The sequence below is a fragment of the Perissodus microlepis genome, chromosome 14 (assembly GCF_051167445.1).
Source record: "Perissodus microlepis isolate ML-2025 ecotype Zambia chromosome 14, ASM5116744v1, whole genome shotgun sequence".
In the NCBI taxonomy this organism is placed as follows: Eukaryota; Metazoa; Chordata; class Actinopteri; order Cichliformes; family Cichlidae; genus Perissodus; species Perissodus microlepis.
Genome location: NC_140474.1, coordinates 15859340 through 15874408, shown reverse-complemented (window position 1 = coordinate 15874408; position 15069 = coordinate 15859340). Strand labels below are relative to the sequence as shown.

General features: G+C 47.4%; 1 protein-coding gene across 1 annotated transcript; it reads left to right on the top strand.

Annotated features, from left to right (window-relative positions):
* Positions 1-12: 12 nt before the first annotated feature.
* znf296 (zinc finger protein 296) lies at positions 13-11251 on the top strand. The gene is made up of 3 exons (XM_084950306.1): positions 13-754; positions 2957-3334; positions 7918-11251. The coding sequence occupies exons 1-3, from the start codon at positions 703-705 to the stop codon at positions 9699-9701; spliced, it is 2214 nt and encodes a 737-aa protein (XP_084806432.1). The 5' UTR covers positions 13-702; the 3' UTR covers positions 9702-11251.
* Positions 11252-15069: the final 3818 nt, after the last annotated feature.

Sequence of the window (15069 nt, the reverse complement as noted above, 5' to 3'; positions counted from 1 at the left end):
AGGCTGAGCATAAGCATGCTGCATGTATTAGTGTAATGTATCACCATGCATTGAGATATACCGCCTGCAGTGCGTGGAGGCGAACGGTAGGAGGCGACAGCGTTCAGCGCTTCGCTGTCACAGAGCGTCTGTGAAACTTCGGAGGTGTTTTCCACGCTGTTTGTTGAAACGCAGTGGGCAAATAACAGCAACAGCTGCTCGCAAGAAAAAGGAGAAATAAATATTTCTCTGGTTCCGGTTTGGTTTCAGAGACACCTGTGGAAAACCAACGAGGTATTTCCTCTGAACTGCAGAAGAGGAACTGGTGTTTGAGACCCAGTAACGGGGTGTGAAAACCCTGATTTAGACGGGCTACTTAAAGCTGTGTAAAACAAGCAAAACCGCGAGAGGTGCTTGGGGAAGAAAGGGTTTTAAAAAGTGACACTAGTCCGTGTCTGCCGAGCCTGTTACCCGGGGAGGGCGGGGTCAGGGTCGGCGGGGCGGGCGGTGCCTCCTCTCGCCCATGCCCCCTCTTGCCCTCCGCTCGCAGCGGGGAGAGAAGCGTGAACTTGAACGCTGCCTTCACTGCGCGCTGCGAGTCCGGGCAGAGGCCACACACCACAGTCTCATCAGCTCGGGCTTCGGACAGTAACTCGGAGCAGGAGAAGCCGGACGGGGTCCGGTTCGGTTTGGGACCCAGAAAGGTGCCAGACGCTCGACGCGATGTCCAGGCGCAAACTTGGAAGCAGACCGCAGCACCTGAGTGCGATTCAAGGTAAGCCCGGAGGGAGAGCAGCGGTAGCGGACGGATGTGATGTTATCGAGGTGAAACGAAAACAAAAATCGAAGTCCCTGCTTCTTTTTTTTTTCTCCTTTTTATTGGGCTTATCGGCAGTTTTGCGCGCGTGGTGTGTGGATGCGCGCTGGCACCGGTTATCGCACATTAAATGATGGACTTTCCCCCCCTCCTCATCTCACAGACTTGAAACTATATTGGTGTTTAGACCGATCTGAAGCCAAAGCTGATATTTAATCCCGTGTGCAGCCTAACAGGCAAATATTTAAATAAGAACTCCTAATGTTGGCGTTGTGTTTGTCCTGATGTGCATTGTTGGTGCAGCAGTTTCCACAGAAGAAGGACCGGTTTACTGGCACGCTGCTGTCAGCGGCTACAGGTCCGAACACGATGATTAATATTTTCAGGTTTGAAGATGATCAAGTTTCTCGCTCGGTCTCTGTCTACTTTTGAGAAGACATCACCTGCTGAAAGTCCCTCCAATAAAAGAGAGAGACTAGTCCTGCTTCAAACTATGCAGGAGTTTCTTTTCTTTTAATTAAATGATAGGTTTAAATGAGGGTGGTAATTTAATCCCGATCAGATTAATCAAACATTAAAGTTTATTAAAGGAAAATGGAAAAAAAAAACGTGATAACTGAAAGGAAATGGGGACAGAAACTTAAATACCATTTGTTTTTTACAGTTCTCTACTGGAGACCAGTCGTGCATGTCTGTTGTGACCACAGGCCTTGACTCAACCCTGCGTGTGTGTGTGTGTGTGTGTGTGTGTATGAGAGAGCGAGTGTGTAACCGCGCCTTGCAAGTCTGCACAAACAGCGCAGGCCTGAAACAGGAAAGGTGACATTTTTGAGTAACAACTGGCGAGATCCGACTTCAGACTGTACTGTCTGTACCTGTCCTGTGTGCTAGCCAGCTCAGCCTGGGCAGGTGGATCCAGTCCAGTCATCAAGGTGTGCCCACGCTGTGTTGAGCAATACACCGCTGACCCCCCTCCTCTCTCCCTCCTTCTCCTTGTCTCCAAAGAGCTCTGTCTGGTCTGAGCTGTGGGACTAAATGAAGAAATACCCAGAGTTTACAGATGGCTCTTCAGAGGTTTGGGTCTGACTTGTTTGCCACTGCTTGCAAACTGCACTTGCATTTCAAAGTGCTAACCACATAAGATTTGTGAGAGTTGAAGTTGAATCAGATGAGCTGTCCTGTACATGTTTGCGAACTTTAAAAAAAAAAAGAAAAGAAAAGAAAAACACAAGGGCCGCAGCTCTTATCTCAAACACCTTCTGCCACTTTTTTCTTTTATTGCAATCCACTTCCTGTTGAGAAACTCTCGCTGCCTGTGGCTGGTAGGGCAACATTTTATTTTGAGTGAAAGGTGAAAGGCTTTGCCTTCGCCGCTTTTTTAATTCACTGCTCCGGCGTGTCAGCACTCAGTCAGTGGCGGTCCTGTTAACAGGAGGTTGAAGTTTCTGCTGAGATGGACAGATGGGGCTCCTCTCTCGCTCGCTCTCTCTGCAGCCTCAGCGAGCAGATCTGTTTTGCGTTGGTTAAAGGAAGTGGTCAGTATTGGCTGAGCAGATTGGCCTCGTTGCTTGAGAGTTTACAACTGAAACTAGCACTTTCAATCACCACGCCTGCTTGTTGTTCCATTGAGGTCAACTGTACATTGTAAGTAGGCTAATTTATGAGAGCGAGGTCAGAAACTTGTCAGCAAGTCCAAATGAACGAAGTGCTCTCTGATTATATCAACCACCCAGCTGCTTTTGATGCAAAATACAGATATATCTTCCTTTCTCTCTCTTTATATAGATGTGTATATATAGGCAACTTGTTTACAGACTCTAGGGGCATAAATTGGTCATGTGTATGGAACACAAAAATAAATGCACATTAAAGAAACGCTTCAGAGAAAGCTGGTTGCTGTGGATGTTTTATAGACACTTTAAGCTCCCTGAACTTGATAAGAAAGAGGAATTGCACAGTTACACTTGCATAGGAAAAAAAACTGAGTGAAATGCTCTCAGGAAGCAGACACTGATTGATATTTAACGCCAAAGATCTTCATTTAACTCTCCGACAAGAAAACGAGACGACCTGAGAAGCCGTGACTCTTTTACATGTGGCTTCTTGTTTTAATTGATCTCTCTCTCTCTCTCTTTGTCTGTCTGTTATCTCCTGCCTCAGATGCCACCGATATGCCTGATGAAACCGGCTCATCAGGCGACCACCACCCACCCCTTCCTCCCCCTCTTCCCCCAAATCTTCCTCCTCCGCAGGTCCGGGCTCCTGACCAGGGTCGCGACCTTCTAACCTGCGGCCAGTGCTGTCAGGCATTCCCCCTCGCCCACATCCTGGCCTTCATTCAGCACAAACAGGGTGGCTGCACCTCCCGAAATCTCGCCTCCAACGCCGCGCCACCCTCGCCCGCCGGCCGAGCGCGGCAGCATGTTGCCAGCGCCGAGCTGGGCCCCGGCTTCATCGAGCTCAGGAGAGGGGCAGCCAGGGAGCCAGTCTGGGGGGAGGAGCCCGGCGTGAAGGTGAAGGCGGAGCACAGCAAAACAGGTGAGCTCTTGGAAGAAGCAGAAGATGATGGCAGGTTGCTAATTAGTGACTCTGGGGTTTTTTTGTTGTTTTTTTCTTTTTTTTTTTTGTTATTTTTTTTTTCTTTTTGTTCTTTCAACCGCTGCCTCTTCATTTAACAACCGTTCCTCCTCCCTCCCGAGTCCAGCTCATTAACTAGCCGTTGCCATTAGCAGACCTGCGTGAGTTAGTGACGCGCAGGCTAATTGTGTGGAAAGGATAGGCGTCAGGAACATTCGGAGGGCACTCAGGGTCCCCGAGGGCTCCACGCTGAGCACCTGAGCTCCTTCGCATCTCCCTGACTGTCAGTCTCTGAGGTGGAGTGGCCAGGTAAACATGTTTCTCCCTCCCTGTCATTCCCTGCACCCTGGACCTCAGAGACTGAATCCACATCTCCAAACCCCCCTCCACCCACCCCCCCAAAAAACACGAACACACACACACACACACACACACACACACACACACACACACACACACAGAGAGGAACAGAGGAGCGTGTCTCAGTATTCAGTGTGTTTTCCAGAGGGCGGCTGAAAGGCTCCTGTGTTAAACGGTCAGAGGATGCGAGGCAGGCAGATCGTGCTGGTTTCCTCGCTGTCATGACACTCTAACCGAGGACATTGCATCATGTGCAGCTCCTTTGCCATCTCCCGCTGTTCTGCCCCAGGCCGAGCCACCTGAGCTCCAGGGAATCTCCCTCTTCCTCCTCCTGCTTTTTCTTCATCTCACTCGTCTCTCTCCCTCGTCTTCTCCTGTATTTCCAGAGTCCTAACCCATCCCTCTCCTCTTCTTTCAATGGCACCAATTTTCTCTCCTCCTGCCTTACTTCCTGCTTTCCCTACTGCTGACTAAATGATCTTGATCTAATATTGTGTCTTTTTTAGGGTGGAGCCCATTAAACTCAATCAGAAATTCTTTATTTTCTTTCATAATTTAACTGAGATCCTTTTTGAAGAAGGGCTCTTCGTGTCCAGGTTTAAAAAAACAACCAAAGAAAAAAGAAAAAGAAACGTGAAGGCCACGTTGTAGCTCTCGAAAACGGACAGAGCGTCTCGCTGCAGACGCGTGTAAGGTGTGAGTGCCCCCTTTGCACATTTTGAAACTCTCTCTGCCACAAGTTAGCAGTTCCTTCCTTTGTGTAACGCTCAAGGGACGGCTGCACGCACCATTTCCGTTTGTCCACAACCCCTCTTGTTTTGTTTCTTCTGTTTCAGTGTGCTCACCTCTCTTGCTCTGCCTCTCACTCTGAGGCACAGAAACACACCGGTTTAGTAATTTGGTGGCCTGCAGGATTATACAACAAACCTAACACGTGCATGAGGCTGAAGTGGAGAGCACGACAACATGTGAAAAATGCAAAAGAAGAAAAGCTTAGATTAGATTTTTGTTTTTAAATTCAAGAATCTAGGTTGCTGCTTGTTTGGACATAAAAAAAAGTCTGAGCTGAAATGTGCAGAGTGCGGCTTTAATTGGGCGTCCGGCTGGCCCTGAAAAGTTCTAGTTGATGTCTTAGTTTTACTCGAGCGACGAGCTGTTTTTCTTTTTTTTCTTTTTTTATTTGTGGTAGAGAAATTGAGCATCTGACAAGATGACTGAAAGCGAAAGAGCAGTTATCCCACAACAGACAGGTCCTCCATTTATTTTCCTGCATTCAAGAGCGGAGGGAAGGGGGTAGAGCGGGATGGATTACTGAAGAGCCGCGTGCATCTGTCTCATTCCTTTTTATTTATTCTCCTTGTTTGTTTTTTTTTCCCTCCTCATCACCCACCCCCTCCCACCAACACCCCCCCCCCCCCCATCTTCAACACACTTTCGCTTTGCCCTCTTTCAATTTCTCGCACCCCCCTCTCCTCTCTTCTTCCTCTCTTTTCTCCTCCCTCCCCCTCCCGAGGGAAAAGAGATTCTGCCTGCTGCTCGTTAGTGCTCCCAGCCAATCTGCATTTTTAATTAGTAGTTATTGCTTCTGCTTAATATTCAAGTGCTACCCCGGGCCAAATGGGAATCCTTACAGGAGAAAAAAAAAAAAAAAGAGCGAGGAGTGAGCGGGGAGAGAGAGCGAAGGAAAGAGAAACCGGCTGGGTATTGTGTTTCACTCCAGGACCCCGAGACAAAAGCCCCACCACCACCCCACCACCCCCCCTCAGGGAAAGATTTGGAGGGTACTGGGGGGCGGCGGGGTGAGGAGAGCCGGGGTTGGAGGATGGGTCTCAGCTCCAATCCGAAGGGGTGACATATTTTTGTGGCATCTCTCAGCCCCCCGTACTACATTATAATCTTTTTATCTCATTTTCTTTTTATCTCCTGAGCCCTGACCTACCTATCTCCCTCCCCTTCTTCTTCTTCCTTTTTTTTCCTGCTCCAGCTCCTCACCCTATTTTTAAAAGAAGTATCACAACTTCTCCTGGGTTTCTCCTCAGGCTAGGTTAAAGGACTCGAACACCGCAGCTCCTGTCGTCTCCAGACAGAGGGGATGGCGAAGAGGGGGGGGGGGGAGAAACAGTTGCTCTCTTTTTCATCTTCACCCCCCCTCTCCCCCTCCAGTAAAATACAGAAGGATTTAACTTGAGGAAACATGAAAGAGGCTTATACCAGAGTCGGCTTTGAACCTCTCCAAAAAAAGAGAAAGAGAGGAGAGAAAAAAATAGTTTTTTTTCCCTCAATTTGGGAATCTTCTCTCCAATTTTGATTTATGCAGAAAGGCCTCATTTGTCAAGCAGGCTGAGTCAGAGCCTGATTTACATAAAGCGTTCGTTTTCTGCGTTCTGCTAATTAGCAATTTGCAGCTTAATTGGAGAGTGGCTCTCGGTGAGGAGACAAAGCTATCCACATATAAAAATATCTCCAGATGTACTCTGTGACACAGCTCGCCTCTCTGTTGGACTTCCAGTTTCCGGATCCTGATTTCTCTTTCTTCAGGTCTCACTTTTCCCTCCCTCAGTTCTTCCTTTCCTTAGTTGGGCCTTAGGTCTTCTCATCACCTTTAATGCATTTAAACTGCAGCAGTCTGTCTGTACTACTCTTCTTATAGAGTCTTATAGTGTTCAGTTTAATCGCTTCAAAGCATCTTTAAAAGCAGCCAGGACATTAAAACCAATGAGAAGTTAAAGCTTTACTGGGAAAAGAAAACTTGAGTCCTGGTACTCGTGTGGGCGTCAATTTGACATCTAAAGGAGGCTCAGGAGGTAAAGCAGGTCATCTACTAATCGGAAAGTTGGTGGTTTGATCCTTGCCTACTCCAGTCTTCATGCCCTGAGGAAGACACTGAACCCAGAGTTGTTCCCAATCCGTTCATCAGAGTTGGATGTTGGACAGAAAGCACTGCTTGTATTAATGAATGAGAAATGTATAAAGTGTTTTGAGCGTACAATTAGAGTAGAAAAGCACTAGCACTCCCTGATGGCAGAAGCCTCTCCCTCCCACACACAAAGATCTGTAATTGTTCAGGAGCACAACATCCTCAGTCCGATCAAGTATCCCTAGGACGTGCCAGAACAAGCCCAATCCACCCCAAGCCACAACCCACAGGGTGCAGAAATACCACCTGCTCATGCCCAGTGGGTCACATGATATCAGGCGAGTGGTTTTCATGTTGTGGCTAGTGGCTAGCCATAGCCTATCAAGCAGAAAGATCCCCGGTTTGATCCCGGGAGGAGACAAAAATCTCTTCGGTGTTGTGTCACAAAGTGTAAAAAAATCTGTTGCACCAAACATGCAGAGCTACTCACTGTCGAGACCTTCGTGTGAAAAAGGGAGCGGCCGAAAGTAGCTTTGGTTTTAATGTTGTGGGTTATCAGTGGCTTTTTATGTTTAACCCTCTGAGGTCTGAGTCATCCTCCGTGATGACCCTAACCCTCTGAATATGTTATCTTTCGCTCTTTTAAAAAAGTTGCTCTGCAAAATTTTAAGTCCAGTAGCGCAAAGTCTTTGAAACTTTTTCCAGCTGTAAAAATTAGTTTTTTAAATTTACTTATTTAAAGCAGCAACGAGCTGGTAAACAATCAGGAACTAAAGATATATTTCACTGAGAAGGTGGTGGAGACCAAAAGTAGAGCTCGAAGGACAGACACACATGTGCAGGACATGCACGTATCCGAAATGTTGTTCCCCCACACGTGCGTGTGCACCTGGAATAAAATATAATTAATACATTTTTAACCAAGAACAGAAAGCTATAAGAAAATGAGATACAGATATGAAAGTAAATAAGGTTTTAAGTGTAAATATGAAAGCCAAAATACAATTATTGATGCCTGTGTATAAATTTATGGGGTGTAAATAAAGATCCTTATTGCATTATTGCAGAGAAGGTGTCTGTGTATCTGCTGGATGTGTGAAGTGTTTGTGGACACTAAAGCAGTGGTTGTCAAACTGACCTTGGATCCATTTCTGCTGTTAATGATTGACCTGACTGAATTGAATGATTGATTTTTTGAGAACCGCCTCTTCAGGTGGCTGCATGTTTCTCCTGTCCCGCGGTGGGTGCTGGACGTTTTTAGCTGTACTCTTAGTTAACGTCCTTTATCAAAACCACTAACTCACTTCTGTTTGGTCTGTGTTTGCAGTGCCAGAGGAGCCCTCGTATTTCATCTGCCAGCAGTGTGAGGCCGTCTTCCAGTCCGCGTGGTTGCTCTTACAGCACGCTCAGCACACGCACTCCTTCAGCATCTACCAGGAGGATGAGAGCGACGCTGTCATGGAAGGAGGAGGAAGTAGGAATCTTAAAGACCACAAAAGTGCTGCAGCCATTTTGGACCCACGACACCTGACCCAAGCGCTCGCTTCAGCCTTCCAACCCTCCGTCCCACGTCTTGGCCGGTCCCGTCAGTCCCACGGCCCCCTCTCCTCCTCGTCACCTGCCTCCTCTTCCTCCTCCAGGAACCTGCAGACTTTGAACTTTTCCGTGCGGCTCAGGGAGCTTGCCGAGGTGAATAACAACACAACAAGTGGCTCCCCCGGAGGCCTGGTGCTGTCGCCCTCTTCTTCTCCACCGGCAGCTTCTCCTTTTCCTCAGACAAGCGCCCTCCAGGCCGACTTCCACTGTGAGCTGTGTGACCAGAACTTCCAGTCCCTCCGTGCCCTCTCCGCCCACCGCCGGACTCACGCCTGCGAGCGGCCTTATCACTGTGGTGTGTGCGGCCAGGCGTTCGCCCAGAGTGGCCAGCTGGCTCGTCACATAAGGAGTCATCACCGGGAGGCCGGAGGGGGAGGAAGTGGATATGAGTCTGTGGAGATGGTCGAGGAGGAAGGAGGGAGGCAGGGGCCAAGAGGCAGGCTTCAGATTCAGCCAGCGGGAATCACGGGGAAGGGAGACCTGATGGCCCACATCCCCTCCGAGCTGGACTTGACCTTCCCCAAACACCCATCCTTGGCTTCAGGTCTAGTGCTGCTGCCCTCCCAGCTCAGACCACCAGAAAGGGAGCTGCTGAGGCTCTACCAGACCACCAGAGAGGGAGGTGAGGAGGAGACGGAGGTGCATGCAGAGGCTCCACACACCTCGCCCTGCGCCAGCCCCTCTGAAGGCTCGCTGGAGAGCGGAGAGACGGGCGGCAGTGGCGAGAGCGGCATCGCCAGCGGAAACTGCACTCCAAAACGTCCTGAGGTGAGCGACAAGGTGCGAGGTGTGGGAGAGTGGGAGAACGAAAGAACGAAAGAGATCATCGAGAAGGAGTGGAGCTCGGCCAAAGTCAGCGAGGCAGTGCAGGAGTGGCAGAGGGACAATGAGCGCAGGACCGTGACGGGAAGCGTGAGCACAGCAGGCAGCGGTGGCGCGTCCGCTGGAGCGCCGGGGAAGAAGAAGAAGGACGAGGCCTGCGAGTTCTGCGGCAAACAGTTCAGGAACAGCAGCAACCTGACCGTGCACCGCCGCAGCCACACCGGCGAGCGGCCCTACCGCTGCGGCCTGTGCAATTACGCCTGCGCACAGAGCTCAAAGCTGACGCGCCACATGAAGACCCACGGAGCCCAGGGCGCAAAGGCGTCCTTCTTGTGCCAGCTGTGCGCGGTGCCCTTCACCGTCTATGCAACTCTGGAGAAACATCTGAAGAAGGTTCACGGCCTGAGTCACGCCAGCGTGGGAGCATATGCGCAGGCCAGCGCCGCAGATACTCTGGCTGCAATAAAAGCAGGGGGAAAAGCTGCAGCGGTGGTGAAAATGGAGGAGGACGAAGCTGGATTGGATCAGATAGAGATGGAGAACAGAATGCAGAGTAGCATGTCCAGCACCATGGAGGTGGAGGAAAGGCAAAGCCAAGAGTACATGGAGAGCAGCAGGAGTCCAGCCATAGTGAACGACCTCCCACCTGAGAGCAGCACGGAGGCCCCCTTAGCTTTGACTCCTGCACCCTGAGAGTCTCTCAAATTAAAAACAACAAAAAAAAGCACTGTATAGAATTTGACCCCCCATTTAGTAAAACAAAAAGAAACTGAGTTAAAGTGCAGTTTAAAGAAGCTGCAGGTGTGTGCGTCTGTGTATAGAAAGCCGCCCCCAGAAGACGTTCACGATTATGTGCGCAGCTGCCAGTTGAAACTAAGTGCCTACAGTTCTTTTAGACCACAGAGAAAAACAAGGCCATGACATTCAGCAGGGAGATTACCATAGCTCTCGAACAGGAAGTGAACTGCCACAGTCCACACCGACACAGGAAACTGATCACCATGTTGCAGTGCAGGATGCAAAAGACATGTGATTTATGTCTCTGGTGACCCGCTGGACAGGTGGAGGCAGATCTTAACTGCCACGCGGTGCAGAAAACAGTTTATGTTGAATTTAAAAAGAAAAGGGAAAAGCCTGACAATAGAGCAACTTTAATATATTTTCAGATGGAGAGAGGTCATATTGTGCCGCATAGCCATTGCTGGTTTTCTTATGAGAAGACCTTTTAAAGGCTAAAGCGGTTTGAACAGACACAGAGGGGGGAAATGAATCCAAACACTGCCCACCTGCAGTTTCTCAGACTCCTCTTTTTAAAGGCGCTTGCTTGTCACAACACTTGTCACTTAACGTAATGTTTACAAGGCTCGCGGGGGCCTAAAGCAAGGTTGTGCTCCTGACTTTGTCACAGTGTGTGTGGATGACTATCTGTTCTGTTTTTGTTTGTTTTGGGTTTTTTAAATATAAATATAAATGTGAAATTAAGAGAATTTAAAGTCTACTGATGTTTTCCTTTCATTTTTTTCTATGCATTTAAAAAAAAATTGAAAAAACACAAGAAAAACAGCAATTTTACCTACATGTGAAACGGGTGTGTATTATTTTTGTTTTTCTCTCAGTGACTGTTGTGATGGTAATATCTGTCTTTCATTGTTTACATCTGTAAATTACTGGACTGGTTGAAGCTCGTGCATGCTTTGCAGTAACTTGAATTTCTTTTCTTGCTTTCCTGTGTCTCAGTTCTTCCTAATTTATGGACGCTGCATGTTTCGCCAGGTTTGGAGGGCTTGCACGAGTGAGTTGTATGTATGTTTTTGGGCGTTTTTTTTGTTTGTGTGTACATATCGCAGACTCGGCTTGAAGCCTCCATCCTGGGATCAGGTCAGAGCCTTCAGGCAGATTGTCCCCACCCTTTTTTTTCCCCCTCTCGTGACTACTGTGATGACTTTGTCTGATGTCTGCTGCATTCAGGTCAAAATAAACTGTTGTGTTTTCTAAAAGTGGATTATGAAAGAGTGCAGTGTAACTGTTCAGGGATTTATTTTTATGTATGTATATATACATATATATATACTGACTTTATTGCTATTGCTTGCTGTTAATATTATCTCCCTACATTGTTTGCTTTTTTTTCTAGGTTATCGTGAAGCTTTTGCCGCTCCTGCTGTCTTTGTAAACTTGATGCCATTTTGTAATTGACCTTGTCAATTGTCACAAGGAGCCTCAATAAAGTGTGAGGTGAAATATTTTACATTTTCGAGATTTTCTTCCCTCCTCGTCTGTCTTTCTGTTCTCTTCGTTCATTTCTTTTTTTCTTTTTTTTTCTCCCATGAATATTTTGTTTCCTGTTCTGGGACAACAAAGCTTCTGAAACTATTTTTAAGTGTCCTTTCTCACCAGGATGTTGTCTTTGTCAGTGCAGGTCGTTCCTCTGAGGACCACAGTCAGCGCTGAGTTATTAATTTTTAATGTGAGTGTTTGGATAAGGGACCCTCAGTCCTTGTTTACATCCTTGTGATGTTACTCGCTTTGTCTGGAAACACTGTAATGTAATTCTGCCAGTTAGGAGGGGGAGTGCACTAGTTACCGTGTATGTGTGTGCGTGCGTGCGTTTGAGTTGGTGTCAGTCACTCCACAGATTGTGCGATGGGTGCAGCAAGCTGTGATGGGACACGGGTGGCCAGGATTTCTCAGGATACAAAATTGGAGGGGGAGGCGGGTGCCGGGTGGCAGTTTGGTTATTGTTTGTGGGCATGTTAGGAGGCAGAGCAGGATGGGTGGGGAGTGTCAAGGGGTTGGGATAATTGCTGACTCCATTTTAAAGGCATAAAAACCTCTGCACCAGCATCTCTGGCCTTAACCCCACCACCCCCACCCCCACTAATGAAAATGAAGTTCTATGATCCCTCTAGCTCATTAACAGCAGGTCTTTTAATGAGCTTTCAACAAGGTGGGGGCTGGGAAGATGAAGAGGAGTGGGGCTTGATTTGGGAAGGGGGGGGTTATTGCACCAGATGCACACACGCCCACTATTACCAATTACCATTGTGTTATGGTGAATAAGGAGGAAGTGAAGACAGAAGCCCCTTTGGATCCGGATGAGTCAGTTTGTCCGTTTCTCTCCACAGAGACGAGGGGAAAAAACACGATAGAGGACAGTACAGGTGACAGGTAAGATCTCTCAGGTAAACTCTGCTCTGCGAGGCTGTTGGGTGCTGCGGCGGGCGCCATTTGGTGCTCGTATGATCCCAATTATGTAAGCCGATACAGAGCAGAAGAGTGCATAGCAAGTGGATATGTGCCCTTTGTCTTCCAGCAGTCCACACCTATCCACACAGGTCAGCGTCAGTCCCCAGACCAGCCAATCACAGTGCTTGAAGAAGTCATCATGGCTCCCACTCTGTGTCTGTGTGTGTCTGTGTGTGTGTTCTGACCAGTGGGTGCCCCTGGGCGGTAGTAATGTGGACTTTGAGATCTAATCGTGGTCTCAGCTCAGAAAGGGAAAGCTTTTGTTTGAGTGGAAGTTAAAAGAGGACGCTGTGGGACAGACGCAAGCAACCAGCAGAGTCACAGGGGAAGTTAATACGCTGCACACACTCACACACACATCTGCTGTCTAAAAACAGGAAGATTTATTGACGTAATGAGAAGATATCTGAGATTTTTAGAATAGTTTTGCTCTCTGTATTGATACTGTGTTACTGTTAAAACAGTTTTCTGGATATTTTCGGCAGTTTGTGGTCAACAAGCAAAGCCGCTGAACACACCCGTTTGCTTGTTTGGGGCCCCTGAGGTCTGAGCCCGGCTGATAGAAATACTGATAAGTGTGGTTATTTGAAGTTTCAGCTGAGATGTCTTAAACATCTAGTAGCTTGTTTCTAAAAATACGCCATGACATGAAATATAGTCACTGAGTCATTGATGAGAGGGGAAATATTTTCATCGTGTGGGTTGCAGAAGTAACGTGCAGGAGTGTCCGTGCAACTTTAATGCATTTAGATCTCCGTGTCGTTTTTATAGTTTAGGCTGTTTTGAAAAGCTGACAGTTGAATGTCTTCTGCAGAGAATTGACAGATTTTTAAATTCAAGGTCCTCAAATTCAAGGGGGGGAAAAACAAAGAAGGGAACAGGGATCAGTCCAGAACGTCAGGCTCATCGTCACGGATGCAAATAGAAATTAGCCACAGACCAGCGGATCCAGGAGATTTTACAAAACAGAGCTTTCAATATTTAAAAGAGCCTTCTTATTCCTCAACTTCATGGGTCATTGTGGACTTCTGGATGTGAAGCTGTGCTCTCTGGCAGCAACCACAGATTCAGATTAAACTTAAGATGATTAGCTCTGAAAATTCAAGCACAAAGGGAACGTATGAGCTGTAGGTCTGCTTTGCTATGGGGCAGGCCTGCAGCCATGAGAGGCTTTCACTTATGTATGAGAAAGATTGTGCTTTATTATGTAAAAAGCCAATTAACTGTGAGTTTTTAATTACATTTCTTATGGTATACTGTGTGAAGCTTCCAATCATCTCTGCAGTCCTTGCTCTGTTGTCTTCTTCCTCCTCAGAATAGCTGAAGAGGAGGAGGAGGAGGAGGCGGCAGGAGCTCAGGATTAAATGATCAGCAGGGCCAACAGAAATGAGGATAACAAAACGGGAAAGATGCATTTGGGAGTGGTCAGACTAACCACAGGACTCCCTCTCTGCTCTTTATCCTCGCATCGTTCCCACAATCCCCACCTTCTCTCGTCCATCCCTCCTCCCGCAACGACCGCAAGGTGAAACCCGAACCCTGAAATTACACCCGCGTCTCCTCTCCTGCCCCTCGACCCCCCTCTCACCCTCTGAACAGTGAGAGTGTGGGAGGATGAGGTGAGAGGCGGCAAGATCCCGCGCAGCCATCAGTCATGCCTCTCTTTTTGCCATTCAACACCTCCTGATAATGCGAGCAGGGAAAGACAAGGCGGGTTCATTCTTATAATGTCACTGATCACTGGAGACGAGCTCTGAGGGAGGAGTGCCACTTCATTTGCACCGAGTCTGTGAGGCACTGATGAGACCGAGGCAGCTGGTTTATACAAAAACAATAAAAAAGCACACACAAAAAAGGAGGAAGTTCAGTGATTTCTCCTTTTTCACAGCGTGAGATCTAAAGCTTCAGCAAAGAGGAGTTGGGGGCGGCGGGGACTGTAATGATGCTGAAAATACATTTAAAAACGAACCTAAATAAAGCTCACTGAGTAGAGTGACGGTTGTTTTTACGCTCACAGATAAAAGTGTGTGTTTGTGCGTTCAAAGCCAGCAAAGACAGGTTAATGTAATCGTGCAGGGATCAGATGTACAGCACACTGCTACACTCTGCTGCTGTATTACAGCCGTAACAGTGCAAGAAGTCTGCAAAGATTACAACCTCATTTACAGGAGGTGCAGCAACACAGAGATTTTATCCACTCAGAGCTCGATATGATGCATTCACACTCCAAGCCATGCTCAGTATTCACCACAGTGTACCACAACACAATAGGTAAAAAACAGATCAAATATGACCCACAATATTCAAAAAGTTCGAGGACAACCCACAAGAAAGCCTGCTTATTTATTCGTCTGAAAAAGAAGAAGAAACTGCGTTAATCATGGCATTTAAATCAATATGATCTGGTAGAATGCTCTGTATAATAATATATATATATGTCATATAATGTAGTGATACAAAAATACAATGCAAAATTATCGTATAGCTGGATAAATTGTCAATATAATTTACATTGCAGTGCAATAAAATGCAGGATCAGTTAAGAAAGCAACATCTAAAGAGGGCCTCCTCAACGGACTGCTGACATGAATGATGGTAAATGCAAGTTCTTGTATTATTCTTCTCTGGCACCGACATGTTCGTACGTACAGCTGCGAGCATAAACAGAGATGAGATGCACCTCAGTAACCACGAGAAGATGGAAGAGATAAATTCACCAAACATCTGCATCGCCAAATGTTCTCTGACGCCTGGACTGTTACTCTCTTTGTCTGTCAGAAATGTGTGCTCATCGCGCTGTTCCTGCTGCACCTGG

What these genes read in the sequence shown, in the direction of transcription:
- znf296 (XM_084950306.1), top strand. Translation starts at nt 703, where the DNA reads ATGTCCAGGCGCAAACTTGGAAGCAGACCGCAGCACCTGAGTGCGATT. An exon ending in GCACCTGAGTGCGATTCAAG is followed by an intron (nt 755 to 2,956) that starts GTAAGCCCGGAG and finishes CTCCTGCCTCAG; the next exon opens with ATGCCACCGATATGCCTGAT. An exon ending in GGCGGAGCACAGCAAAACAG is followed by an intron (nt 3,335 to 7,917) that starts GTGAGCTCTTGG and finishes CTGTGTTTGCAG; the next exon opens with TGCCAGAGGAGCCCTCGTAT.